This window comes from Haliaeetus leucocephalus, unplaced genomic scaffold (genome assembly GCF_000737465.1).
Source record: "Haliaeetus leucocephalus isolate CR32 unplaced genomic scaffold, Haliaeetus_leucocephalus-4.0 Scaffold228, whole genome shotgun sequence".
Classification (NCBI taxonomy): domain Eukaryota; kingdom Metazoa; phylum Chordata; class Aves; order Accipitriformes; family Accipitridae; genus Haliaeetus; species Haliaeetus leucocephalus.
The window spans coordinates 8,777,535-8,804,186 of record NW_010972664.1 but is presented as its reverse complement, the minus strand read 5'-3'; the positions used below and the strand labels follow the sequence as shown (position 1 = coordinate 8,804,186).

At 39.3% G+C, this 26,652-nt stretch overlaps 1 protein-coding gene across 5 annotated transcripts in view; it reads right to left on the bottom strand.

Annotated features, from left to right (window-relative positions):
- The window catches only part of POU2F1 (POU class 2 homeobox 1), a 94,426-nt gene that overhangs the window by 10,734 nt on the left and 57,040 nt on the right, over positions 1-26,652 (bottom strand). For 2 of the 5 annotated variants that reach the window (XM_010567263.1, XM_010567262.1), the window contains exons 7-16: positions 24,546-24,672; positions 16,882-16,976; positions 14,378-14,551; positions 10,545-10,686; positions 8,289-8,434; positions 7,271-7,450; positions 4,547-4,652; positions 3,775-4,120; positions 2,850-2,938; positions 711-1,652 (exon numbers count right to left, since the gene is read on the bottom strand). In XM_010567263.1, coding sequence (XP_010565565.1) covers positions 1,342-1,652; positions 2,850-2,938; positions 3,775-4,120; positions 4,547-4,652; positions 7,271-7,450; positions 8,289-8,434; positions 10,545-10,686; positions 14,378-14,551; positions 16,882-16,976; positions 24,546-24,672 — 1,716 coding nt within the window. In that variant the 3' untranslated portion in view covers positions 711-1,341. Of the gene's footprint in view, positions 1-709; positions 1,653-2,849; positions 2,939-3,774; positions 4,121-4,546; positions 4,653-7,270; positions 7,451-8,288; positions 8,435-10,544; positions 10,687-14,377; positions 14,552-16,881; positions 16,977-24,545; positions 24,673-26,652 lie in introns of those variants that run through there. The other 3 variants (XR_774306.1, XM_010567265.1, XM_010567264.1) reach the window with 3 other exon arrangements.

Here is a 26,652-nt window from a genome sequence, read left to right as displayed (position 1 = left end):
GTAGTGGCATAAACGATGGTAACTTCTGTTCTCATATTGTTGGCTTCTGTGTTTTGCAGCCAGAAGTACTTTTTTACCAGAAAGTTTTTCTAAATACAATGTTGGAAGCATCAGAATTAATAGAAAAGGAATATTGCTGTGAACAGGGAGAATCTGACCTTTTGAAATCCTGTACCAATTCACCTGGTGGGAATCTAGGACTGTAAATGCTGCTTTACATACTGCCAATTAGCTTGGGTAAGTTGACGTTTTTAAAATATTTGTGTATGCTCTTAACAGCAAAATCAAATCAATAGAACAGAACAGTCATCGGTATGTCACACAATCTAGACCCAGGAGGTCAAATCCCACTCTCTGAAGTAAAAAGGAACCATGCACACAAAGCTAAGAGCAGAATTTGGCCATTTTCCTCTAAATAACTGACAGAAGGAGAACTGCAGTTTGGAACTAATTCCTACTTCTGCCTAAAAAGCATAGACCAGCCTGGAAGTTTGCACACAATGATCTCTACTGCTACACTGAGCTTCCTGCCTAAATGATGAACATAAATTCTTCTGACCCCTACAAGTAACCATTAGACAAATTCAAGGATGAGGAAACTGTTCAGAACGTTCCCAGAAGATTAGGACAAAAAGTCTATTTGTGCTCCATTTGTCCTCTCCACCCTCCCGCCCTCCCCCCGTGGTGTGGGAGCTCGCTGAAAATAATCCAGGAGCAAAAGACAAATGCGTCCAAACTATATATATAAAAATAATAATAATAATAATCATAATAATAATAATAGAGATACACCAGTAATACAGGCCTGCCTAAGTTGTACCAGTTAAGAAAGGAACCCCCAACACGATTGATACGATTATAAACACCTTGTATGACATAATGGCCTGTACAACAGACCTATAAAATGATAATTAAAAAAGAAAGATATTTAGACCAAAAAGAAACAAGAAATCCCCTTCCTATGTTTGAGCTGATAACCCACCTTAACTTGTCATTGTGACTGCTGGAAATGATAAGTAGTCCTTTCACTTTTTTTGTGGTTTTTTTTTTTGTTTTTTTTTTGTTTGTTTTTTGTTTTTTTTTTTTACATTTTTGGTTAGAAAGTTCTCCGATCCATGAAGCGATCCTGAAAAGACAGTGTTTATTATAAAATTAGGCAAATGTCTGTCCCAGCTTTAAATCCTTCCTGTTTTGCTTTTGTTTTTTATATTTTTCTTTCTCTCCCTTGTCCCCAGCAACACGGTGAGAGGATGCCCATCACATTTTCAGTTTATAAACCCCGCTGGCAGCCAATCCCACCGCACAGCGAAACAGGCTGCTGGCAGCACAGCTCAGCCCAGCTCACTGTGCCTTGGAGGCAGTAGTGGTGGTGGACGTGGCCCCGCTCGCAGAGGCCACCGTGAGGAGAGAGTTCTGGATGGACTCGGCTGAGGTGGAGGTGGCGTGAAGGCTGGCGACTGGTCCAGAGGCCCCTGCGGAGGCTGCAGCTGCAGAGACCAAGCTAACCGGGTTGCTGGTGAGCAGAGAAAGGTTCTGAGGGTTCAGGAACAGAGGGGCAGTTACGATGTTAGGAGTACCTCCAGCATTGGCAAACACCAAGTTTCCAGTTGCATCCAGTGATGTTATTGGAAGAGAGCCACCAGATGCAAGAGCTAAAAAAGGGAAAATTGAGCAGGGAGGAGATAACATTAGCAGTAAGCAATAATGCAAAATGTGCCTAAAAGCAACTGGTCTCTGCATTTTCCTTTTTCTGATAGGCGTGCTCTCTACACCACTAACGACAGTAATCTCATCCTAGGTTGTTTTTTTAAAAAACAACTCTTTATGAAGAGTGGACAAGACCTTGCAGATACTAAAATGCCTCTGTCATCTGCTCCTAAACTAATTCCATCATGCCTTTCTTCAGATCTTTAAGTGCAATACTGGTCTACGTTTCCTGCCACAGAAAACCTGTACATTCAGGCAACCTCTACTGGAAAGGGTTAAGATGAGTGCTCACATGAAATGACAGCTGTCACAAGATGAAGAAGGTCGTGTAGCCTTGTTAACATTTTAAATGTTGACATAAAACCACTGTTACAACTTACTCTCACCAGTCTACAGGGTTCAGTCTGCCTTAGATTATGATCTCCTAAATTTATCTGTGACACTTTACAAAATGGTTCGTTCTTGTACCCTGGAAACAAGATTTGTTAAGCTAGTTTAGAGGATATTTGAATACGTAGGTTAGCTAGCTCTTTAGGCATTTGCACTATCTAGTTTTTACAGATGACAAACTGTGAACTGAGAACAACTCTTGCTGAAGTCAGTGGAAATTTCTGGCTGCATGGCACTTTGAAAATAAATCTTTACTCCTCTGAGTAAGGATTTACGGATTTAAACTTCTACATAAGGACTTCAGGACAGAGGTTGTTGTGGGTTCTTTTTAAATATATATGAGGACAAGGATTCAGGATCAAGTCTTGCTCAGAATTGCCCTCCTAACAGACCTCAGAACAGCACAACTCTGCTCAAGCTTATGCTAGAAGAGCTATAAAAAGCAAATCTCTAATCTGCTGGAGATACATGCCAATGGAGGGAGGATAACAAAATAAATTCCAGATCGCATTCAATGTCTTAAATGCCTCCTGTAAATCACAAGATCATAGATAGTTCTAATCCCCTTTCTGAAGCTGCTCTTATCTCTGTGATACATAAAATGTATTTGTGCATTTAAATTTTGTAAAACCTTTACTCCTGTAACATTTATGTCCAGTGCTGAGAAGTCAGTGTTCTTTTTTGGTAGAGAAAAACAAAACATGTAAACTGAAGTTGTATGACAGAGATGCATTAAAAGGAACACTACTGACCTTGAATAGTTGCCAGTGTACTGTTGCTCATCAGGGCTGGGCTGAGAGCACCACCTAACGTCCCTGGATTGAGACTGAGTAAGGCACCTCTGCAGGAAGCAAAATTGTGGAAGAAGAAACAAAGACAAAGGGAAGGAGTGTTACTTTTAAGAAAAGGTTGTCACTGTTCAGAAGTACACCATTATATCTAAAAAAAAAAAAAGGGGGGGGGACACGACAGGAAGGACCAGGGATTAAGGCTAATTTTAGTTTATTTTAGTTTTTCCTTCATGATGCCTTGAGTAGATGATGCCTTTCAGCTGTGTGGTTAGCAACATGCCTGAAGTACAGGCACTGTAAATACATGACTTGTATTGATTGTCGCTGTAAAATATTCTTGTAAAATATTTTGGGGAAATTGCCACTCGTTAGAGAGCTATTGTAATCTCCCAGATAAGAAAGGTGTAAATCAAGAGGAACTGAAGAAACGAGTCAACTCTTGGAGCAACATTTTTAAAACTAAAACTTCAACGATACATCATCATGCATCTTTTACAGCTTCTTGCTCATGATGGAGAAATGAACCCAGAGGTGTGAAGTGGGTCTAGACTAGCTCTCCACTTTACAATTAGTAGAACAGATTTTATGATTTGCTGATAGGTTGCAGTTCTTAAGTCAAGCTCTGCAGTGGGATGGATGACTTATCAAATAGCAACATTTCTGCAACACAGCTTTTTCATCTGTAAAATGAAAACAATATTTGTGTACATTGATGGGAATGGCCAATTACTATCTATAAGTAAATCTTCAGAATTTGACATAAATGACACTAGAATCACCAAGTGAGCTACCAGAAAACAGTGATACATAAACCCAATTTATCCCAAGAATTCTCCTTCCCTCTTCTGTCATCTCACCTAAAAGGGTGGGAAAAACTCATCCTTACCCAGCTGCAAACTGCGAGGATGCCATCAAGCCTGGGTTTAGTCCAGCTGCAGCAGCCATGGCAGCAAGACTTGCATTTGCAGGCAACTGTGCAGCTCCTTGTAATGCGGCTGCTGCCGCTGTTTGCAACCCTGATGCCGTTACCATCACCTGGCTGGTCCCAAGAGGGGAGGACAAAGGAGTGGAGGTTGTCTGTGTTGTGCTGGTCTCACTGGCACTGGATGCCTCCGAAGTGGAGGCTGAGGCAGAAGGGGAAGGGCTCAGGGAGGGTGATGTCACTGCTGAAGAAGCTGGAGGTGCTGTTGAAATCACTGTTGCTGTGTTGTTGGAGGTGGTTTCTGTTGTGCCTAGAAGATTGATTCTGGTTAGATCAGTACAAAACACAGACATGACTGAACAGAAACCACTACCCACCTGAACTGAACAGCACATCCAACTGAAAGGGAGACAAACACACATTTCCATAGAACCAAGAAACACACCAAGAGTCCAAATGAGAAGCTCAGAACACAATGAAATGACAATTCCTGACAGGAGGCTGAGGAGCTCTAGAAGCTAGCAATGGAATATAGCATATTTCATTTCAGCATCACCTGTGATTTTATCCCCAGAAAAGTCAACTAAATGGTCGCAAAGACTGAAGTTTCCTTGTGGAGTAACAAGGAACAATGACAAGAATGTGCTGGGATACCAGTGACCAATACTGAATAACCTTTTTAAGAGTTTAAAAGGGTAAAATGGTTAATGTGGCGGCAAGAGAAATCAGTCCTTACCTGTGACTGACAGACTAGTTACAGCAGGACTGGTCAGAGGGAGCACAGGATTGACTGTCAGGGTTGTAGCTGCACTGCTAGTCACAAGGCTTGGTGTGGTTGCCACCTGGAGGTCAAAAAAAACCCCAACTGCTCAACTGTTAAAAGACAAAGAGTTAGCTACTAGACTTGAATTTCTTTCTTCCCATCCTCAGCTGAGGAAGTTATCAGGGAAAACACTGCATATAAACTAACTTTTCTGTAATTTCATTACTTTGTCATTCAGTGGACCAACCAGAGCACTTTCTCTAATTACCAGCAATATCTTTATTCTTAATCATTCAGTATTTGAAGAGAGCTATATCTATTACACCCATACTATCTCAGGACTGCAAATCAGCCCTGCCTCTCTGCCTCCCCCCAAATACAGCACCTTGTTTTAATAGTCACTCTTATAGAAAGAGTTGCAAAATACATTATTTCTGCCTGTTTTTTTTTCTTGTTTAAACGTCTTTTCAGCTCCAAATCTCTTTCTCTGATAAAATTATTTAAATGCCCCAGCATTAACAAAGGTATTTAGGGCAATGTGTTTACATGGATAAACAGAATAACTTTTTGCTTTCACTCAACCAAACTATAAGCTCTACTTTGATAAGTTTCCTTGTGCCAGAGGAAGGATCTCTGAATTTTAAAACATTCAAATGACACTACCTATTTTTATTTGTGGACAGCTTATTACAAGAAAGCTACAATAAACTGAAGACATTACAGATAAAAAACACCAAAGATTTAAGGCTGGAGGAACTAGCTTATGAGGAAAAATGAAATATAAGGAGAAAAAGGACTTTTTATGGACAAGAAATGGTATCCAACAGTAATATTTGAAGGCTGTTATACAACAATGAGAGAAATGAATCCTTTAGAATTGCCCCAGAGAACATAGCCAAGGATATAGGCTAAAATCTTCCTCCTTTCCCCTCTCTTACCTTTATTATCAGAGAAATCTCTCTCATGCTGCATATCCTCTTATAGGAAGTCAAACGCTTCATGCATTTTAAACAAGACTGGGCAACTGGGACAGATCTAAAAGCTTTCCACCCACCTCAAATAGTGTATGAAATAAAGAAGAGCTAGATACATAGTACACTTCCCACTAATGCAGCCCAGGCATCATATCTGTCATCTGCCCACCGAACAGTTAAGGCCAAGGTCACAATCCATATTTCAGGGCAGTGAGTGACCTAGAATTAATACAGCTAACCCCGTGGTTACAAAGACTGACTCTGCCAATGCAAAAGTAGGCTGCTATCAAAAGGAGCATTCCCCTCCGATCTTGCTTCAGAGCCCTAGCACTTGTGCAGCCAGGCTACAAGTCAGATTGGTTATCTAGCCATACTGAAAATTCATCATTGTTCTCCACATGGTTAATTTGCAGTCAAACTAGTAAACTAATCCCAATCATACTATGCACACATAATCTCCAGAGCTGACGCAAGGAATCAACAAAGCACATAGCCAGTGAAGGCTGGGGGCAGCAGGGCTGGAATATCCATTTGAGTGGTAGCACAGTCTTACAAGAAGCTTACAATGAGTGAAAATGCTTAGTGAAACATCACTGAAAAAAACCGAGACTGTGGTTAACACCTCAATTTCTTACATTCAATGGCAGTATATAACAAAAGGGAAATTTATGATGGAGAGCTTTCTTAAGTTGCGGTCTGAGTAAACTTGCGTGGCTACTAAAACACTATCACAAATCCAACCACGTTCTGCTTTAGTAGCAAGACCTTGCTTTCCAATTGGGGGGAAAAAAAAAAAAATAAAAAAAAGACTAAGTACATTTAACACATCCCTTCCCCTGAAACAAAAAGTTGCATGCACACATCCTGAGACAAGGATGAGGGGAAAGAATGACACGTCACCAAAATTAATGGTTTAATGAAGTACTGGAAGATATTAGCTACTACAGTGATGAGGGTGGAATAAACACTACAAAAGGACAGCTACAGGCTACATAAATTCCACCACATTCCTATTAGCATAGCTACTATGAAATCTAATAGCTACTGTTTCTATTTATGAGAACAGACCTCCATGGACATTGGTAGCAAAGGAGCTGAAGGAACCTTGATGCATGTGTTTTGTTACTCTTATTTTCATGAAGTTTGTGTTTACCTGAGGCAAATACAAGTGTGGGAAATTAATTACATGAGTATTAGCTAAATTGTTCCTTTGTTCCATGTCTTTTTTTATATAAATCATTCCTGACTAAAAGTGACAACAATGGTATCATTGGATTTGTGTGACTTAAGTCTCCAAATGATGCAGTTTACTGCTGCTCATCTACTTATCAGAGCAGCCAAAATACGAGGGAAGGGGTAGAGCTGTTAAGTGTTTTTTTATTACCATTATTTTACAAAAAAGTTTGGGCAAGAGAGAAAGTCCAGATATAAACTGGAGTTACTATGTGAAATATGTTCAAAGCAATAACCCCAACTGCAAATTTGCTAGTCAGAATATTTACTCACGAGCTGACTAAATAAAACACCCCAACTGAAGGCCCAACTACTGCCTGATTTGTAAGCATTATCTCTCTTAGTATGCGAGTAGGATATTTAAAATGCCAGTAAAATATAAATTTGTGAGAACAAGTCTGCTGTACAAAGAAGGTGTAGCATGTGCAACTTCCACAGTGAGCACAGTAGAACTATCTCTTCTTTGTCAACCCAGTTTCTTGATCCTTACCAGTGAGGTTGGGCAAGGGAAAATTGCTTTGATGGGCGAGCTGCTGGTTCCACCACTGCTGGGTGGGTTGATCCTTTTCTCCTTCTGGCGCCGGTTACAGAACCAAACGCGGATCACCTCCTTCTCCATGTTTAGCTGGTCAGCTATCATGGTGATCTCATCCGAGGTAGGCTTTTGGTTCTGAGAAAAGGAAATGGTACTTGAAAAGCTATGAAATTACCTTCTGAAGTTTTACATTATAGCTGCTTCTATAATGTAGAAATCTGGATGGGCCATTTATATCCAGAATCTAGTCAGTGGTACAGTAGAGAGAGACCATAATAGACACTTCTGCCCTCCATCTTCCTAGTTACAGCTGTGTTCCTCAGAGACGGGTGATGAAGACTAAGCTCACATGCTTCTTTTTGAGAGAAGGGATCTGACTTGTGAGTTAATCCTCCAAGGGATTCTAGACCTTGATATGGAAATCTTTCTTTCAGCATCTCTTGAAAAGGAATAGGAGAGATTAACTATAGCAATAGCCAAATAACCCCAAGTTGTCTAGACCTAAATGAAAGACAGGTAGATTGAATGGACTACTTACAGAGGCTATCTGCCCATATAGCTGCACAAAGTGCCTAACAGGAGTAACATAAGGCCAGCTAAAAACCTCACATTATATATGTTTAGACTGTCACCCATTTACCCATTCTTAGAAAGTGTAATCTTTTTTATTCCTTTCGATGTGCAGAATACCAAGCTTAGATCTATGGCTCAGTATCTTGGAATGTGAAATCACAAAGTCAGTGAACTGCAAGAACCAGTGAGTTTTTTTGAGGGGTTTTGTGTTGTGGGTTTTTTTTTTGTTTGTTTGTTTGTTTGAAGTGAAGTAGACATTGATGTGTGCAGCCTTTGTATTCACTTTGTTTAGTACAAGCACCCTAAATAGCACAGTAATGGGTTCACTCTAAGAGATATGACTGTTAAGCAAAGTTTCTTCCTTTCTTTATAGGCTGAGCAGAGCAACAGGATCACTGACCTCCAGGAAACTCTTCTCTAAGGCCACACGTATGTTGGTCTCTATGCTGGTGCGTTTCTTCCTCCTACGGTTCAAGCCTTCAATCCCCAGCCCTGGAGAATTCAGGGCACTTGGGCTGGAGAGAGTTGAATCAGACGAGAGGTTTTCTGAAAAAAGAAAGTAACATAAATCAGGAGACTTTATTTGAATGCAGTGCAATCTAATGCAAGTCTGCTTCACCTGTGCAAGGTATATTAAAACCCACTCGGTATGTATTCCAGATATATAGAGATTTCTGAAGATCACATGCATTAATCGCTGTACTTGCAAATTACAACATATACTTGAAACTTAAAAGCTACAAGTAAGCCCAGAGGGCGCTCTCTGGTCCTGCACGCTACCACAGGATCCCTTTTATAATACCTATACAAAATTTGTCTCCCTTATCTCATTCCACCCCACATTCATTCACTGCAGGTCACAGGGTAAAATAAAAAGAGCAGTTACTGATATCCATGAGCCACAGCTGTAAATCACAGGCAATTTTGAAAAATTCTAAGCAGCCTGAAATTTCTTTTACCCACTCTGCAATACACAATAGGAAGAAGTTCATAGCCCGCTTCACAGTGTTCAACCTCTTCTCTCTGGAGATCTTAGCAGATACTCAGTGCTATGCAGTTCTACAGAACAGCCTACACAGCTAGCAGCTCCCCCTCCTTAGCTTCACTAGGTCTCTAGCTGCCAACCCGTAATCCTGTCTTTCTGGCTCCACAGAAGAGCAAACAGAAAACACACTTGACCCCACTTTGTAGCAGAAAGTGCAAAATAACCAACAGGCAGGTTCCAGCAGGGAATTTAAAGTGATTAATTATGGCTGGAGATCCCTCACTGCACTGGAGTTTGTGGGTGATAAGCAGGTGTCAAAGTTCATAATGCCCAAGATCATTCTGGTAGGCTCAAATGGGCAAGTACATTCAGTTCATTATTTTCTGGATTTTTTTTTCCCCCCAGTAATTGCACTCATAAATGTGCTGAAACCCCTCTCCATCTTGAAAACCCCACAGAACAAGCTGAGTTCTGTAACAACAAATTCTCCACCACTCCAATGCAATGTAATGGAAGAGATCATCAGTACGCTTCTGCTGCCTGGTTTTACCTAAAAGTAGCTTTTAAAGCCATCTAAATCTTTCTTCCAAAAATTTTCATGAAACTGAATCAGAGCCAAAGAAAATGGTTCCCAACTTCCAGGCTGTGAAGGACCCTGACACTGTTTACAGTCCTTAACTTGACTTTACAGATACAAGTATTTCTTCAGGCTAGCAGGAGAAGCAAACCATGACATTCCTTGCAGCACTAGACTCATCCACTGCTGCTGGAAGGTTTGGGGACCAGTGGCCTGTGGACTAGAGCACTGAGTGTGAAGATCTTTATGTTTTCTATCACAGACCTAGATTACCTAAAGATAACTGCTGTCAGCACAACAGAATGACAGCATAAAGCTCTCTTCATTTTGGTAAAAATAGGAAGGCACATACCATCCCTGCCATCTGTTTAGCAGATCCATCAGTTTTATACTGTGTATGGTTGTATACTTGGAAGAAAAAAACTGGCTGATGGCACTCTTAAACACTATCCTAACACCTAGCATCATCATCCAAGCTCCTTTTGCTGGTGGGGAAAAAAAAAACCAACAAAAAAACCCAAAAAAAGAACACTACCAACATTGGCATTATGAATGACTTATACCCCAGGAAAAAATAATCTGGAAGGAAAAAGCAAAACCTAACTCACAAAAAACTCTTCCTATGGGGAGAAAGAGAGTATTTACATGGACCCTTGGAGAGAGATGAAAAGAACGCACATAGGGGTGTGGGAGGAGATGAATGCAATAAGCTCTGCCTATTGAAACAAAAAAACATGCAACCCTCTCTCTACTACACATCTAAAAAAGAAAGCTAGAAGAGGATTAGAAGTTATATGCACTAACATACATGAAGGAGGAAAACCATGACACGTATTATACCTCATCCCATGCAATTATTCAGCTGGCTGCAGAACACAATTCTGAAAGTTCATATTGGAATGATTTCAGATGCATATAGGCACTTGAAAAGGGAAGTATGGACCCTTTTCCTACACCCTTATTTGTCCCAAGGACAGTTACAAAGCTTGATGGCTTCATGAAACCATAAGGGCACAAATGAAGCAGTTTATCAGGGTTTTTCAGAATGCTACTGATTTTGATAGGCTGGTGAAGAAATACACAGACTCATTCACCTGCATCATTGAGCCACTTTTCCAGAAGTGGCTTTAACTTGCACATGTTCTTAAAGCTGAGGTTCAAGGCTTCAAAGCGAGAGATGGTAGTTTGGCTGAAGTCATTTCCATAGAGTTTGCCCATAGCGAGCCCAACATCACCCTAGACAAAGAAAAAGAAAAAAGGGATTCACCAACATAGGCACTTCCAAAGCAAGGAATCCTGTCACATTCTTGTGTTCTCTCAGTGATTCCACTGCTGCATGGGATTTCAGTTTCACAGAAACTTGCTCAGCACTACCAAGATTCATGCTAAAGCAAATAATCATAAAGAAATGTCCAACCTCAGTCAGTTTAACCATGTAACACTTTCCAGGAAATCCCTGATACTTTGTCTTCTTAGCATTATCACTGAGCAGAGTTCCACTGAATATTAACTTGTAATTTTTTTCTTAGTTCTTTAAAATAAGCAAAGGCCAAGTTCTCTTTAGGAGCAGATTTAAGTATCTGCATATTTCACACCAAAGAAGAAAAGTTCAAATAAACAGAAATGTAGTGAATTAATGTTCTCAGATTAGTAGAAAACACTCTTGAAAAGATGTTTGCAAACATATACCACATTTAAATAGATACAAAAATATTCTTATCTGAACTTTTAATATCTTCTGAGGTTCAAGCCAAACTTCTCCCCACAGATACACATTTCAAAGTGGACAAGAAGTTGAACCATTTCAAATAACAATTAACTGTAGTCTTCACTACCATAATCCATCTGCCAAAAAGCTACCCATGAGATTTACAGACAGATGATCATCTCTTTACATCTGTTATTGCTTTTCAAAACTCAGTTTTAGCCAGCTATCAGACATTCTGCTTACCCTAATATATGTATATATATATATATGCATCTATATAGTTTACACTTGGAAAGTCTTGTCTAAAAATAATAATAATTAAAAAAAAAAATCAATCCATTCTTGATTGTGGTTGTTAAAAACACCATAATGTTTTCTTGTTTTGTTTTAAAGCTGGAAAGTCCTGCCCTTTGAAAAAATGTAATTATTTTTTTAAGTATGCTATTTGGTCTAAAGTAGTTTAATTTAGATTTTTATTTTTTAACACAAAAAAGTATGAAAATTCTAGAAGAAGAGGCTGAAAAGCTTGAGCATAGTTAGTGGAGTTTAATTGCAAGTGGGTTAGTTGGATTGTGCATAAAGCTTGCTTTATTTCCTTTTAGGTCAGATCCACAACCACAGTTTGATACAAGTATACTAATAGCATGCAGAGTGGCCATGTACAAGCGAGGGAGAAAACCACCTTTGGTAAGCTTTGGTAAGCTTAGTAAATTGTGCAGCTTGTGTAAAGAAAACAATTTCCTTCCTAGAAGAGGACCAGAACAATTGGTTTGTATGCCCTTCAATCAGAGGAAACGTGGTAACTCACATTTATACCTCTACCATATGCCAGGATTCCGTGCATTTTAAAACTCATAAATCATTCCAAGGGAAGTAACATGGATGTTCTACTGGGTTTATGAAGAAGAAAACCTGGCTATGTAAACCATGTTAGAGATAAGTTGATTTATGTCTTGGCAGAAAAGAGTTATGAAATTTGCTCCAGTCCCCCAACTAAATTTAATTCTGGTATTTATGTTGTTCTTACTAACATTTGCCATCTGATTTAAAATGAATAGTTAACCATTTCTTTGTCAATAGTTTTCAATGCCAAAAGGTGGCAGCATTTCAGCTGTAGGTAAAGGAATTTACATATTGGGATGAGAATTTTATTTATCAGGATGGGCCACTGAAAGGATGGATGGAACAGAGGATAAAGGCTATACACATCTGATCTACTCTGTAGGTCAAATGAAGCTCTGGTACGGGACTGAAACTGTTTATAAGGTACATCCTTGTTGTGTGTACTGATCTATTAAGAAACTCAGAGGGACTAGCAGAGGTAATACCTTTTACAGAATAAAAATAACATTGTCTAAAATGTTTGCTCACATAGCTTGAATTTGTACCGACCAATTAGTCACATACCTGCAATAATACTAAGATGCAGTATGCTCATTGTGTCTCTGTATGTCAAACACAGGAGATATTTTTGCGGAAAACAATTAAACAAAAGGATTTAAATCCATCACCCACTTTTCAGGGTGGGAGAAGAGACAGAACTGCAGAAATTCAAAACCCGTTATATTGTTCACAAGACAGAATGTAGTGATTAGTTTGCAATGCAAACTGAATTTTACAATTATTTTTGAAAGGCAGGGGTGGCGTGAGTCTGAAAAAGCTTACAGTACCACTGGAAATAAATTTCTTTTATCCTCTGAAAGGCAGTCTATTTATCCAACTATAGGAAACCAAAGTAATAAGGGTCTCTAATTATCATCCAATTATGCAATTAGGCAGAAGTTATTAGACCTGCCTAATTATACACATACAAACTCAGAGTAGGATAGGAATGATAAAATGCAATTTTATCACCTTCTCAAGATTCCCGTTTTAAGCTCAAAGGCAAATACTGAAATGTAAGCCTAAGCAGTTGTGTTCATTTTTCCTCACCATGAAAATTCACAACAGCATCAATAAAGAAAGGTTAACCATTAACTTAAAAAGTCTAGTTGAACCTTTATAATTATCTCACAGCAGGGCAGATTAAACATAACTAAAGATCTGCATGAATCTCCACAGTCAGGCTATGGGGAAGCTATTGTATTTTATTCTGTTCTGCTCTATTCTAGCTTTTGTGTGTGTCCATAATTTGTATTTCTGTGCTTCCCTCTAGTGGAAAGAAGGGAGGGAAGGAGGTACACATGCCAGCAAAATGCACTTCATTTTACTAAGAACATTCTGTTCTTGAGTTATAATTAAGATGCTGCCAGGAACTTTCATTATGAACCCTGATTTTTCAAACATTTAGGGCTTTGCCAGAAAAATAAATCTGACTTCAGCACATACTTTCAGCTAGAGTAGATTTACTTATTCGGGGGGGGGACGACGGACAAATCACATATGTTGGACTGACTGCTCTGAGCTTAGACTTTTAAATACCTACTTTGATTTTTGCATGCTATTTCTTCTAACGAAAACATGCCTATGCTTACCACAAACTCCTGCCAAAATCAACTGTTTACCTGGACAGATATTTTAATTTTGTGGGAAAAAAGATCCAAGCAGCATTTCCCTTCAACAGAATAATGGAACATATAAATGCACTTTGTATTTTTAATTTCACTATGTTCAAGATTACTTTTCTTCTGCTCTATGGGTATTTCTGAGCTTTTAAGCAAACCAAAACAAACCACAACTCCAGTTCACCTCTGTAAGGAGAGAACTTCAAAGGTGACAGTCCTTTCAGGTTTTGTTTAGGAACCCTAGCAAAAGCATTAAATACAGAAATCATTGATGTTTAATGGGAAAATACACTTGAGAGATAAAAACCCTTTAACATCCGAAGCAACTCCACAGTTCTGATATACTTTTTAAACACAGAGAGCAATTAATTGTGCTGTATGATTTTTGGAACTGTGTACTTCTGAAGGCAGCTTTAAAGTGCTTTGTCCCATTCATTTTACATCCTGTAGAATGAATAGTGCACAGGCAATGACATCTGGAGCTGGTAAATGCACGTACCTGCTGGGAAAATGGCTATGCTTTAAAACCAACAGGGAAGTAAGATGGATGTATGGCTTTTTCTGTTACTTCTTAGAAATCCCTTACATAAAGGCCAGAGCATAACCCTATTTAAGAAGGTTCTCCCAGGAAAAGGTAGAATTGTAGTCTCCCTCCAGACTTGAAAGACGAGACCTTAGAATCCACGCTGGCAGCCACTAAGGTACACAGTCTCACCTGAGTGAATCCAAGTTTGATCCGTCTTTGTTTGAAAGTCTTGGCAAACTGCTCAAGCTCCTCAAGGTCACTGGGCTCCTCCAAGCTGGGAGTGTCGATTCGCTTTGGTGTTGACTGGCTCTGTGGAAGTGGCTGAATGGGGGTCGCTGCTATTGTGCGTGTTGGGGTTGCTGGCTATTAAGATAGAGTGCAAGGAAAAGATGAAAATCAGACTTAAAAGAATAATCAGCAAAAATTAAATTCAGAAAAGGTATGTAAGTTTTCTGTGAGAAAGATCAATGAATTTGACATTTCCAGCAGTCTGAAAGTTCCTCCAATTTATTTACATTCCTCTCAAGAATGAGCAATCACAATTCAGAAAACTATTAGTATGACAGCCTTTTAAAGGCTCTGTCAGAACCAATTAAAGAAAAGTAAGAGATGTTCAATGCAGCAGATAACCAACAACTTTCACTTGCTACAGAAGCTGCTCAAAAGAAAGGCTGAACACTCTTACTTGATATAGTTCTATCATTTATAGACAGCTTGGCATTCATCCCCTTTTAATCATTTTAAAATTGAATTTACTGCTTGTGTGAGGCGGCAGATTGTCATCAGCCCAAAAGATTCAAGTCTTCTATTTAATCTTGGAACAGCGAGCACATACAGGTACAGCAAACATGGCAAGTTTCCTCTAACGCCATCTCTTGTGACTGACTCAACTCTTTCAGTGAGAAGAAACTAGATCTACCTCTAACCCTTCTGTTGATACTTAGAACAGTAAGAATGAATGTACTGGTGATACAAGAAATTAAGCAAAGGCAACCTGCAGAAAATAATTCCTTTTAGGTCACATTTTTCCTCTACAGAAAAGGCTAATTTTCCAGGAAGTCCACATGAGGTTCACTATTCCTGAACATCGGCATACTAGAGTGTTTTGCCATGCAGCAATAATAAGAATCTGAAAAAAACTGAGCATCATGGAAAATATTCACAGGTGACCAAAATATATGAAGATCTGGTATTGCACAGTTCAGGCTTTATGTGCAACAGGAACATTGGAAACTTGTTTGGAGTGCATAACTCTACCTTCTTACATGCCATAGACGAACTGAGATGCAGAGACAAATCATTTATTCTAGTTAAATTCTGTTCAGATGAGCTGAGGTTCTTAAGTAAAGGTGACTTCATGCTTTTATGTCCTATGCCCAGTTCTGAAACTACGGACTCCTTCAGGCCAAATAAGAACAGCCTCAAATCTATGCAATGCTACAGTACTATGCAAAGTCTATCCAAAGGTCCAGAAACAGCTGTTCTAAAAGAAATGGCCTACATACAGCTGAGTCTTTATGTAGCTCCTTATGTTGTTTTTCTCCTGGTTTAGTGCAGTATTTTGCAGTGCATAGCAGATGGTAGAGGGAGGTCAGGATGTATAATTCCATTACCTGAGAAATAATGTGATCATATATGATCTTTCTAGGATTGCAGAAATATGTGCCACACTATAAAGGTTTTTAATATTTTTTAATTTACATTAAACATAGTGGGTAATTACTGCAATATGTCTTTACTGACTTTACCCCCTTTGTATAATTTATTTTCTCTTTGTAGTTTTGATACTTTTTTTAATCCAAGTATAATCTTTAGTAGGGAATCATACAGCTAACTGAGGTATGAACTACAGAGGTGAGACAAATTCCATTTTCCACATGGTGCATGAAAAATATAGGTGGTATAATAGAAGATGCAGTTTTCTAAGACTCTGATAGACTCAGGCATCTTATTACAGACTGAAAAATTCTTATATGTAACCAAGTTGGCAGGAAGATACCGTATGATATTACACAGTATTTGAGAAACAGCGTGCAGTCATGTAACTAAACTGCACAGTAGAATCCAGAGTGAAGCAAAACTGAATTTGCAGGCACGTGCAACCTTAAAATTGTTTTTCTTACAGTCTGAAAGCTTAATCATAGAGCTTTAATATTTTAACATATACTAACAGAATATTTAATGCATTTCTAACAACCTCTTCACTTTCACAGAAGGTAACTAATAAGACTGGCAATGACTTAGCAATAATAGCAAAACAACTAGGTTACAATAAAGATAGATTAATACTGCAATCTTTAGAAAAAAAGATACTTGTCAGTAATCCTCTTTTTGAGCTTTTTAGGTAGCCCATACCTTGCTCCTCTGGATTTCACAAATTTTTAGATTGTCCAAGAAAGCCTTACAAGAAATCAAATAATGCTCTAGTGCCATTAACTCAAGATACCAATCACGGAAATTTTCAGCTAAAAATAAAAATTTACAGTGTTAAATGCATTAAAAGAGGCACATTAGGGTGGAAACTACAAAACTGAAGTTACTGATACTTCAGCTCCACACTGAATCTATCTAGAAAGACAGACTCACTATTATAGCTACAATATCTACTCTAGTAACTAATACAAAGGGTCCGCTCACTTGCAATAGTTTAAATCCCCTCAAAGCAACTCATGAACTGTAGAAATAAGCCTGACCTGCGAGGCAAGGGTGATGCTTGGCTGAGACTGCAGGAGGTTGGCTTGGCTTTGCTGAGGTAGTTGCGTTAAGAGATTCTGCGCTTGCAGGAGACCTGGAGAGAGAAAAGGGTGGGTTTGGTTTGTCATTTAAAAAGACTAAAACATGAAATGAGGTGAAACAAGACTCTTGCCAAATAATGAAAGTTACAAAAAATTTGATATGCAAGCCTTCATTTCATCCCTGCATAGATATCTTCAGACTTTGGACTTTTCAGTCTAAAATCCCCTTGCATTTTCCTTAAGTATATGTGGTGACAGAAGGCTAAAAGAGAGAAGTCTGTACTAGTCTCCTCTGCGGAAAGAGTTTGCAGTGATCTAGGTTATCCCAGTTCTGTGTGTAGGAATCATTTATTGCCCCTTTCAGCTTGCAGATTTTGGGTAAACCTCCTCCTGTAACCAACAGCTGCCCAAGAATTAGTGTGCCATATAAAAATAAACAACTGAACACTAATCAGATCAAATCCAACAACTGAATACTAATCAAAACCACAAATCTGGCTCCTTGATCACCCTTCTCCCTCTCCATATCACCCCATGCCAGCTGCCTAACAAAAGAAGGCAACTTTCTCTGGCAAACTCAGGCAGACCACACCAGAAGACAAAACAAGCCCAGTTAACCTCCTCCTGGCTGAAATAAAGAAAGAATCTTTTGGAAAATTAACCAGAACTTAAAGCTTAGGTAAGATACTGAACACTGCTTAAATTGCACAAATAGAATAAACATTACACCGAATATATGAAAACCCCTGCTATTATGAAAAGGTGACAACATTAAAGAACATTTGGGACTGATGCAACCAATATACACAATATGCTGTCATTCTAAAAATAAATTCTCTTACAGTCTGCTATTTGTATGGTTTATTAAATCTCTCAGGAAATTGAGATACATGCTTGCATCTATATATTTTAACTAGAAGTTATCTGATTATTTTTTTAATTTCTAATATTAAAATTTATCTATTTTTAAGGCGTAAGAATCTTGACAAAAATATACCTACAGTTAGTCAACTCCCTCAATTTTATTGTGAAAAATATTACTGTTATTCTAAAAACCTGAAACCAGGAGGGAACAATGGCATGACAACAACAGATGGACACTATGGCCACTCAGAGGGCAGAACACCAAGCAAGTACCACTTAAATTCTGTAATTTGAGTTCAACACGGTCTGCTCTGGCTCATCAGCAGGCCGATCAATCAGAGCATACCACTCATGACCAGCTACCTCTTAGCAGAATACAGGTATGGGACACAGGAATTTAGGACTTGATAAATACAGAGTGAGAAACTGGATGTTTTATGTGAGGTTAAGGCCAAAGAAGACATGAAAAGAAGGACTACCACGGGTAGGAAGAAGAAAACGTATCCTCAATGAGGGATACACAACTACAGAAGAACTGTCTTCTGACAGTGATATTACTGTTACTTTTTTTTTTAAAGAGTGTTGAATATGTATTTTAAACACGATGTGTTGCTATCAAAATGCTCAAGACCTACAGAATAAAGCCAGCTGCTTATGCAACATAATAGCACAGCATATACAACTATGTAAATTTGCTTTGCACCACATAATCAACATGTTCCAGCTGTGTTTTTGAAAAGACACAGTGAGGGAACGGCTCAGCTTAAGGAACTTCCAAGACAGCTACCTACTACAGTTACACAGTGCTTTTTACAATGCAAATATTTGTTCACTTGAAAGATGATTTCAGCTGCCCAACTCTAAATATTAATTAGTGAACAGTCACCTCTAAGTGAAGAGGTTTTGACCTTCATTTATTGACAGTGACTTTTAACTGACAACTTGAAATAGAAAGGGGCAAGCCATCACACCGACACTACACGGTGGCTGACCAACAATGAAACCAAAAATAGGCAGCTGACAGTGACCACATTTGACCTCTAGTCCACTGGTAACACCATCGATCACAAGTTACTGACTCATCTTATGACCGTAATCAGAGTAATTAGGACTGCCCTTTTGTGATTTTTTCTGTCCTCAAAGAAATCCCAGAGGATGTTTTTCTGACAGTAACACTTCTGCTGAAGAGCACAAGACAACTACACTCTTCCTCATTTTATTCTCACTTGTATGTTCTGAAGTAATTCTCACTGAAGGACAGTATAAAATATTCTCAACATGTTTAATCTACTCAGTTTTTACATCATTTTATCCTATTTAAGAAATACTAATACAAGGCATCTCAGGCAGAAACTGGAAAAAAACCAAGTTAGTTCAACCTGCAGCTGACTGAGGTAGGGGGAAGATCGGGGGATGGGGAAAGCAGCTGAACTGTTTTGGCAAAGTATGCACCTTTTCCACTGACTTACAGTCTTTTCAGACAGTTGCCATGCACATGCTTTGGACTCTTGTTGGCTTCCACGGGTGGGCAGCTGCAGTTTTGCTCTTTTCAGACATGACTTGTACTAGTCTAAGCTTCACCTTTGGTTTTTTTCCTGAGGAAAAACTATTGTTCCCCACTTCAGTCCAAGATAACTTCAGTAACTTAACTTACAGGGCACATAGCACAGCCTTTTAAATACAGTCTAAGTCCAAAACTGCACCTTTTAGGCAACTGCTGAGCTATTGGTGTTTCAAACTCCACTGTTTTCTTAGGGACTCATACTGGCATCAATACTGTTTAACATCTTTATTACCAATAAGGATGATGGGACAAAATACATTCTCAGCAAGTTTGTGGACAATACCAAATATGGATAGAGTGGTCAATAGGCCAGAAGGCAGGGTCTAGACAGGCTGGACAACGGGAACCTCATGAAGATCAATACATGAAAATGCAACATCCTGCATGGGGGCTAGAATAACCCTGTGCAGCAATACAGGGTGGGCACTGGCTGGCTAGAAAGCAGTTTTGCAGAAAAAAGACCTGGGGATTCTAGAGGAAAATAAGATGAACCTGAGCCAGCAGAGTGCCCTTACAATAAAGACAGCTGACCACCTCCTGGGCTGTATTTGCAAGAGCGCAGCCAGCAGATCAAGGGCTGTGATTCTTCCCCTCCATTTGGCACTTGTGAGACCACATCTGGAGGACTGTGTTCAGCCTTTGGTTTCCCAGTGCAAGACACAATGACATCCTGGATTTTGTACATTCAAGGCCCACCAGAGTGGCTAACAGGCTGGAACACCCATACGAGGAATGGATAAGTGAGCTGGTTTGTTCAGTCTTATGAGAAGACTAAGGTGAGATCCTACTGCTGTCCTCAAAGACAGAAATGAACTCTTCTTGAGGGTGCACAGCAATGAGATGCAACAGACATTAAGCTGGAACATGGAAAACTCTAACTAGATATAAGGAAACCACTTTTTCATTTTTTTTTACCGTGAGAGTGGTCAACTATTGGGGCAGGTACTTGAAGAGGTTGCAGAATCTCCATCCTTGGAGATGTTCAAACTCAACTGGCCAATGCGCTGAGCACTCTGCTGTAGCTGGACCTGCTTTGAGCAATACTATATGACCTCTAGAGGTCCCTTCCAACCTACATGATTTTTTTGAATCTATAAAAACTAATATTGTACTTGTATACTTAACTTTACAGAGGTATTATTTCTAACCCTCTGCTTTGGGTTCTAAGAGCCCAGTGGTATTATTGCATTAAATATGGCATACAAATTACCTACGTGACACTCCAAAAGAATGCACAGAGGAAGATAAGGATTTATGCAAAAGTATGATGCTTTAGAGTTATTAAATTTTTTTTTAATAGTTAAAGTAAATGCAGCTACCATCATCCAGGACTTTTCCTGTAATGTCTACAAGTAGCATGAATGATGGCCCAAGCAAAAAAACTCTTCTTGCCAGCCAACAGTCCCCAAGGACTGATCTGGAGTTCAGTTCTTATTGTCTAAAATTAAACAAAAGATAAAACAAGCATTCAAGAGCAGATTTTTTCAGCATAATTTTTAAAAAGTTGGCCCAGAAGCATAATAGATAATTAATCCCCAGTTGATCTCCCAAATGAGTGAATTTTTTCATCTAAGAACTTCTTGACTGCTTTTCCTCTGCCAAAGCTGTTCATGTTCTCACAGACATATCCTGGATGTTACCTTGCAAGACAAAGCCATTACAATGTCATAATCTGATTAACTGGAAACAACTGAAAAGGAGGAAGGGTGGGTGTCATACCACATATTACATACACTGCCTTTTGATCAACTTTGTTGATCACTGTTGATGGAAAGAAACTTCTGGGCACTTTGGTGTACCTCATTTTATCAAATCCAGATCTTCCAAAATGGGGACTCATAGTTAGAATTATATTGGGATCCAACACAGGAGAGAAAGTACCAACCTATGCATTCCCACAAATCTGTTCCACTGAAAATCTGAGTGCCATTGTGTATTGGGTCTGGCTGAGATGGAGTTAATACTCCCCATAGCAGCCCTCGTAGCACTGTGCTCTGCATCAGTAGCTAGAAAGGTGTTGATAGCACAGCAGTGTTTTGGCTACTGCTGAGCAGTGCTGGCACAGCATCAAGGCTGTCTCTCCAACATTTTTGCCCCCCCTCAATGGCAGGCTGGGGCAGGGCAAGATCTTGGGAGGGGACATAACCAGGACAGCTGACCTAAACCAACCAAACAGATATTCCATACCACATGACATCAGCTCAGATATAAAAACTAAGTAAAGGGAGACGGAAGGGGGGCATTTTGTCTTCCGGAGCAACCACTACGCGTACTGAAGCCCTGCTTCCCGAGAAGCGGCTAGACATCGCCTGCTGATGGGAAGTAGAGAATAACATCATTTGTTTTTTCTTTGCTTTCGCGCGCGCAACCTTTGCTATCACTTTATTAAACTGTCCTTATCTTGAGCCATGAGCCTTTTGTTGTATTTTCTCTCCCCCCGTCCAGCTGAGGAGGGGGAGTGATAGAGCGGCTTTGGTGGGCACCTGGCATCCAACCAGGGTCAACCCACCACACATTGGTTTTAAAGAAAGCTCTATGCTAGTTTCTTGAGAATATTTATTATTTTATGAAGTTGACTAATGGAGCAATAGGACAAGAATAACATGGAAAAGTCAGCTACAACAGCAAATAGCAAAATAAAAATACACACTTTCTCAATCTTTCTCATAAATAATAACATACTTTTTGAGATCTTCTAACAATAACCATGAAATACTGCAAAAAGCCATATCAAAAGTGAGATAAGGGGTATTATGACGTAGATGTTGCTTTATCACTGAGTGCTCATGAAGAAAATTAGATCCATTCAAGCATTTCAGTTTGGATGGTTGTCACACACTAATGGCCTATGGTCAGAACATAGAATATAAATCTTCCTACATTTTTGAGCTATTCAGTTGTCCAGGCTGCACATTACCAGTAAAACATGGTGTTTCTACACACACCACGTCACTGATGACAGCAATATGTAGGTCTTAAATTGCAGTGAAGAAATAATTTTCAGAGACAGCCCCTGGAAAAGGTACCGTGAAAACCTCTTCTGGTAGTTATTCTACTTCAGAAGATTTTAAACAAACAAAAAGCTGGTCTTCCTTTCTGTAATGCAAACAATTCATGAGAGATGAATATAATTTGCTTCTGTCAGTTTTATTTTTGTGAAGCATTGTCCTGGTTTCAGCTGGGATAGAGTTAATTGTCTTCCTAGTAGCTGGTACAGTGCTATGTTTTGAGTTCAGTATGGAAAGAATGTTGATAACACTGATGTTTTCAGTTGTTGCTAAGTAGTGTTAGTCTAAAAGTCAAGGATTTTTCAGCTTCTCATGCCCAGCCAGCGAGAAAGCTGGAGGGGCACAAGAAGTTGACACAGGACACAGCCAGGGCACCTGCCCCAAACTGGCCAACGGTGTATTCCATACCATGGGACGTCCCATCTAGTATAGGAACTGGGAAGTGGGGGGCAGGGTATCGCCGCTCGGGGACTAGCTGGGTGTTGGTCGGCGGGTGGTGAGCAATTGCCCTGCGCATTATTTGTACATTCCAATCCTTTTATTACTACTGTTGTCATTTTTTTAGTATTATTATTATTATTAGTTTCTTCTTTTCTGTTCTATTAAACTGTTCTTATCTCAACCCACGAGTTTTACTTCTTTTCCCGATTTTCTCCCCCATCCCACTGGGTGGGGGGGAGTGAGTGAGCGGCTGCGTGGCGCTTAGTTGCCGGCTGGGGTTAAACCACAACAAGCATCTTCAGAGGTATTTTAGAAAACCAGCAGAAGTTAGCTGAAAAATGTAGGCAGACATTAATACCAGTGAGTTTTTAAAAACAATGCTTTTGTGCTTGCCATTTCCTTAAAAAAAATTATTTTTAAAAAGCCTGTTTTAAAGAACCCTTGAACTAAATTTTGGTGAAGTTTGATTTCTTCTAGAAGAATATGTTAAGCTTATAAGTTCTGCTTCATTTTAAGAAAGTAGTACATCACTAAATGCCTCCATGAAAAAAGTCTTTTAGCCATCTTCTGGCTAGCCACTTCTTTATACCAGTGCTGGTATAAAAGCTCTCCTAAATCAAGTCCTATTAAAAGAAAGTTAATTATGACTAACCCTTTATTCAAATGTGAGAGCATTCAGACAGTGAGAGAGCTTCAGCATAATGGAAAGCTAGTTCTAGCCAAGTCATAGTATATAAGAAGGAATGATGCATGAAAAAATTGAAAGGAACAGAAGAAAACGAGGTGCAAAGAGCTGCTTTATAGGACAGCCAGGCTCTGGAGGACTATTCAAGCATAACAGGATTTGCCTTCTGAGCAAGAATCTTTGGATTACGAGACCTGAACAACTGAGTAGAGTTCATGTAGAAGAGAAAGGGGGGAAAAAGACCATTGGAGTATATCAGCATAAGAGGCCATGGCTAAATGCAGTTTTCTGTGGGCATCAACAAATGGGGTGCAATCAGTACTGTAATGTATTGCAACTTGAACACATTAGTCCTTAGAGCAAAGTTCCTGTACAACATCTTAGCTAGTCTGGCACACTACCACCTACCACTGCCTTGGTTTGCCTTTAGCATGTAAGCCATATCCAGTATATTGCCAAAATATTATTTCCAAGAGCTGTTATACAAAATCAAGCATTCTAGCTCTTTTCCCAAGGTGTAATTATTATTTCAGTTTATGACAAAATTCACTGTACCCTCTTTACGCTTAAGGACTTCTCTAGTCTCCCACAAGGACTCAATTTTGTAATCTTTTTCCAGTTTTAGAATTTTGTAGCCCTTTTAGCATTGACCTAATCCAGACAGCCCACACACCCTCCAGGACTCCACCTCCTAGGATTCTACCTTTGAGTTCTGGAGAGTTGTCTTCTCCAAGTTCTCTTCCCAGTAGGCTTCCTTCTTGAGAGCCTGACCCAGAAATTCAGATGCTGCAGTATTTCCCAAGAGGCCTTGTTGCTAACAAATGTTCTCATGACATGATCTCCGGATTGATCCTCCTTGACAAGTGAGCTATACAAACTTTGACAAGGCTGAGGTCTAACATCCAGAAAGGGAAAACCTGTTAGAGTCTCCTAATTGCAATACTGTTATTTCTCCTAGGGAATATCAACAGTTAGTGAAGGTGTATGGAACCACCTCGGTTTCACCTTCTCCTCTCCTAAAAGCTATGTATGACTTTCTTTTCTGGGAAGGAGCACTTACCCTGCTGCCCCTGCGGTGTTTGTGAGATGATGAACTGTGCTGGCTGCAAGTTGGTTGTTGGATGCACCAACACAAACTGTTGCAGGTTGAGATTCTGCTGCTGAAGCTGCTGCAAGTGCTGCAAATCCTTAAGGAAACAGGGGAAGGGGAAAAAAAAAAAGAAAGAAAAAAAGAAAAAGGAAAAGAAAGAGCTGTGTGTTAGACATTTAAGTCAGCTATGACTCCCAATGTAAATAGATTTCCTATCAACCAGTTACAGTCTAACATTTAGAGATAGAAGTGGATGTCAAACACAGCAGTCCTGCTACTGAATATCCTTTAGAATTTCACTGTCCTTCATAAAACCAAATAAAAATTGTTTACCAAATAACCCAGAAAAGTATTTCCAGCACTGTTCTGCTTTAAAAAAAATAAAATAATCTCCCTCCCCCACCAAATGCAGTTTTCAAATACTTAAGACTTATCAGCACCTGGATTTCTCAGACCTATTTTTTGAGGATGCAACTCTGCTACAAAATTCATTGTTGACAAACCAAGCATATTAGCTGGGAGCTATTTTTGTTTATAACAACAACAATCTGCAATCACCATTCTAATCAGCAACAGGAAAGCAAAAAAATTACAGATTCCTAGTTGGCACTCTGGCTGTTCAGGCCAAATTTTGGGAAGTAGCTAACTCAAATAGTAAATAAATATATTTGATCAGTTCTGAAACAAATTACAATAAGCTTAACAGACATGGCTATAATTAAAGGTTGAAAGGAATAACCCAAAACACTGCACTATTGTAAAACCCTACTTTTATGTATTTAAACCATTCAGAACTATTAATTTCCTATAATTAAATGACTAGTCTCAACATAAATGCTAATCTCTGAGAAACTGAATCATCAAGAAAAACGTTTCAACTTGCTGTTTAGCTGGAGAATGAAAACAGAGAGAACTGCTTAAAAATATTCCCCCCAAACTCGCCTTTTTCTTTTTATCTTCTCCAAACAGGACAACAACAAGAGTAACTGAAACTTGAAAATTGAAGCACAATGTGAAGCCAGACAACATAACAGAGGTAATCTATGAAAACTACCCATACACATGTGTAGAATCTTTTCATCTTTCTGAAAAGAAGCTGTTTCAAAATACCTGCCAAGCAGGTGGATAAAAGCCTGAAATATTTCCCACACTTACCACCTCCCATTAAACAAACCAAACCAATCAAACAAAAAACCTCCCCAAACTCTATTTCAGATAAGTTACTCGGATACCAGGGTACTTGTTTGCAGATAGATACCCTCTTCTGGGTCCAACTGAGTCGGAAGATAGTAACAATGCCAGTTCACTCCTAAACAGTGCTCAATCCGGCTGCTTGAATGGAGCTGCTTGATTTAACATACTTCATAACATACTTGAGTTAAAGTGAGCCAGACTAACAAAGACCTGCTTCTTAAAGCCAGTAAAGTAGCCCCCATGCATTTTGACTGATGCAGGTTATGAGCACTCACACAAGCTGCTCAGCCAGAAGATGTGAAAGGCCATTAACTGCCAGCAATGCAGATGGTGATGGCAAGTCAAGCCAGACTGACAAGGATGACTTCTTATTTACATGACACAACCATTTGCAGAATATAGTTATCTGTCTATGACCTTACGTTATTTTAAAACTGTTAAACTAAGACTTAAAAGTTGCAACAATCTCCTCCTACAGGAAGAGGGTGGGGAGAGTCAGTTGGTGGAAAGGAAGACTAGGGAGGGGAAAAAAACAGGGAGTCCACTGATTTATTAGACCATAGACACGCATTATGAGAAAACGACTATTTAACCTGCATTACATAGACACTGGCCATCAATCAGTTAGGCAACTTGGTCATGTTACGTGAAAAGTATGCAGTATAATAATATGGTAGGCAGACACCAGATGGATTGGCCAAGCAATGCTGTTTAAGAAATGGGAACTTCCATTTCTTAAAGAAAATGGTAAAATTTTAAAAAGTGCCCCCCAGTGCAACAGAGTGTTTTTAAAGTTGACAGTATTGTTTGCTTTCAGAAAATTTGAGAAGTGCTGCAACCATTCCTATGAAATCAAGGCCAATTTCCTTCCTAAAAAAAACAG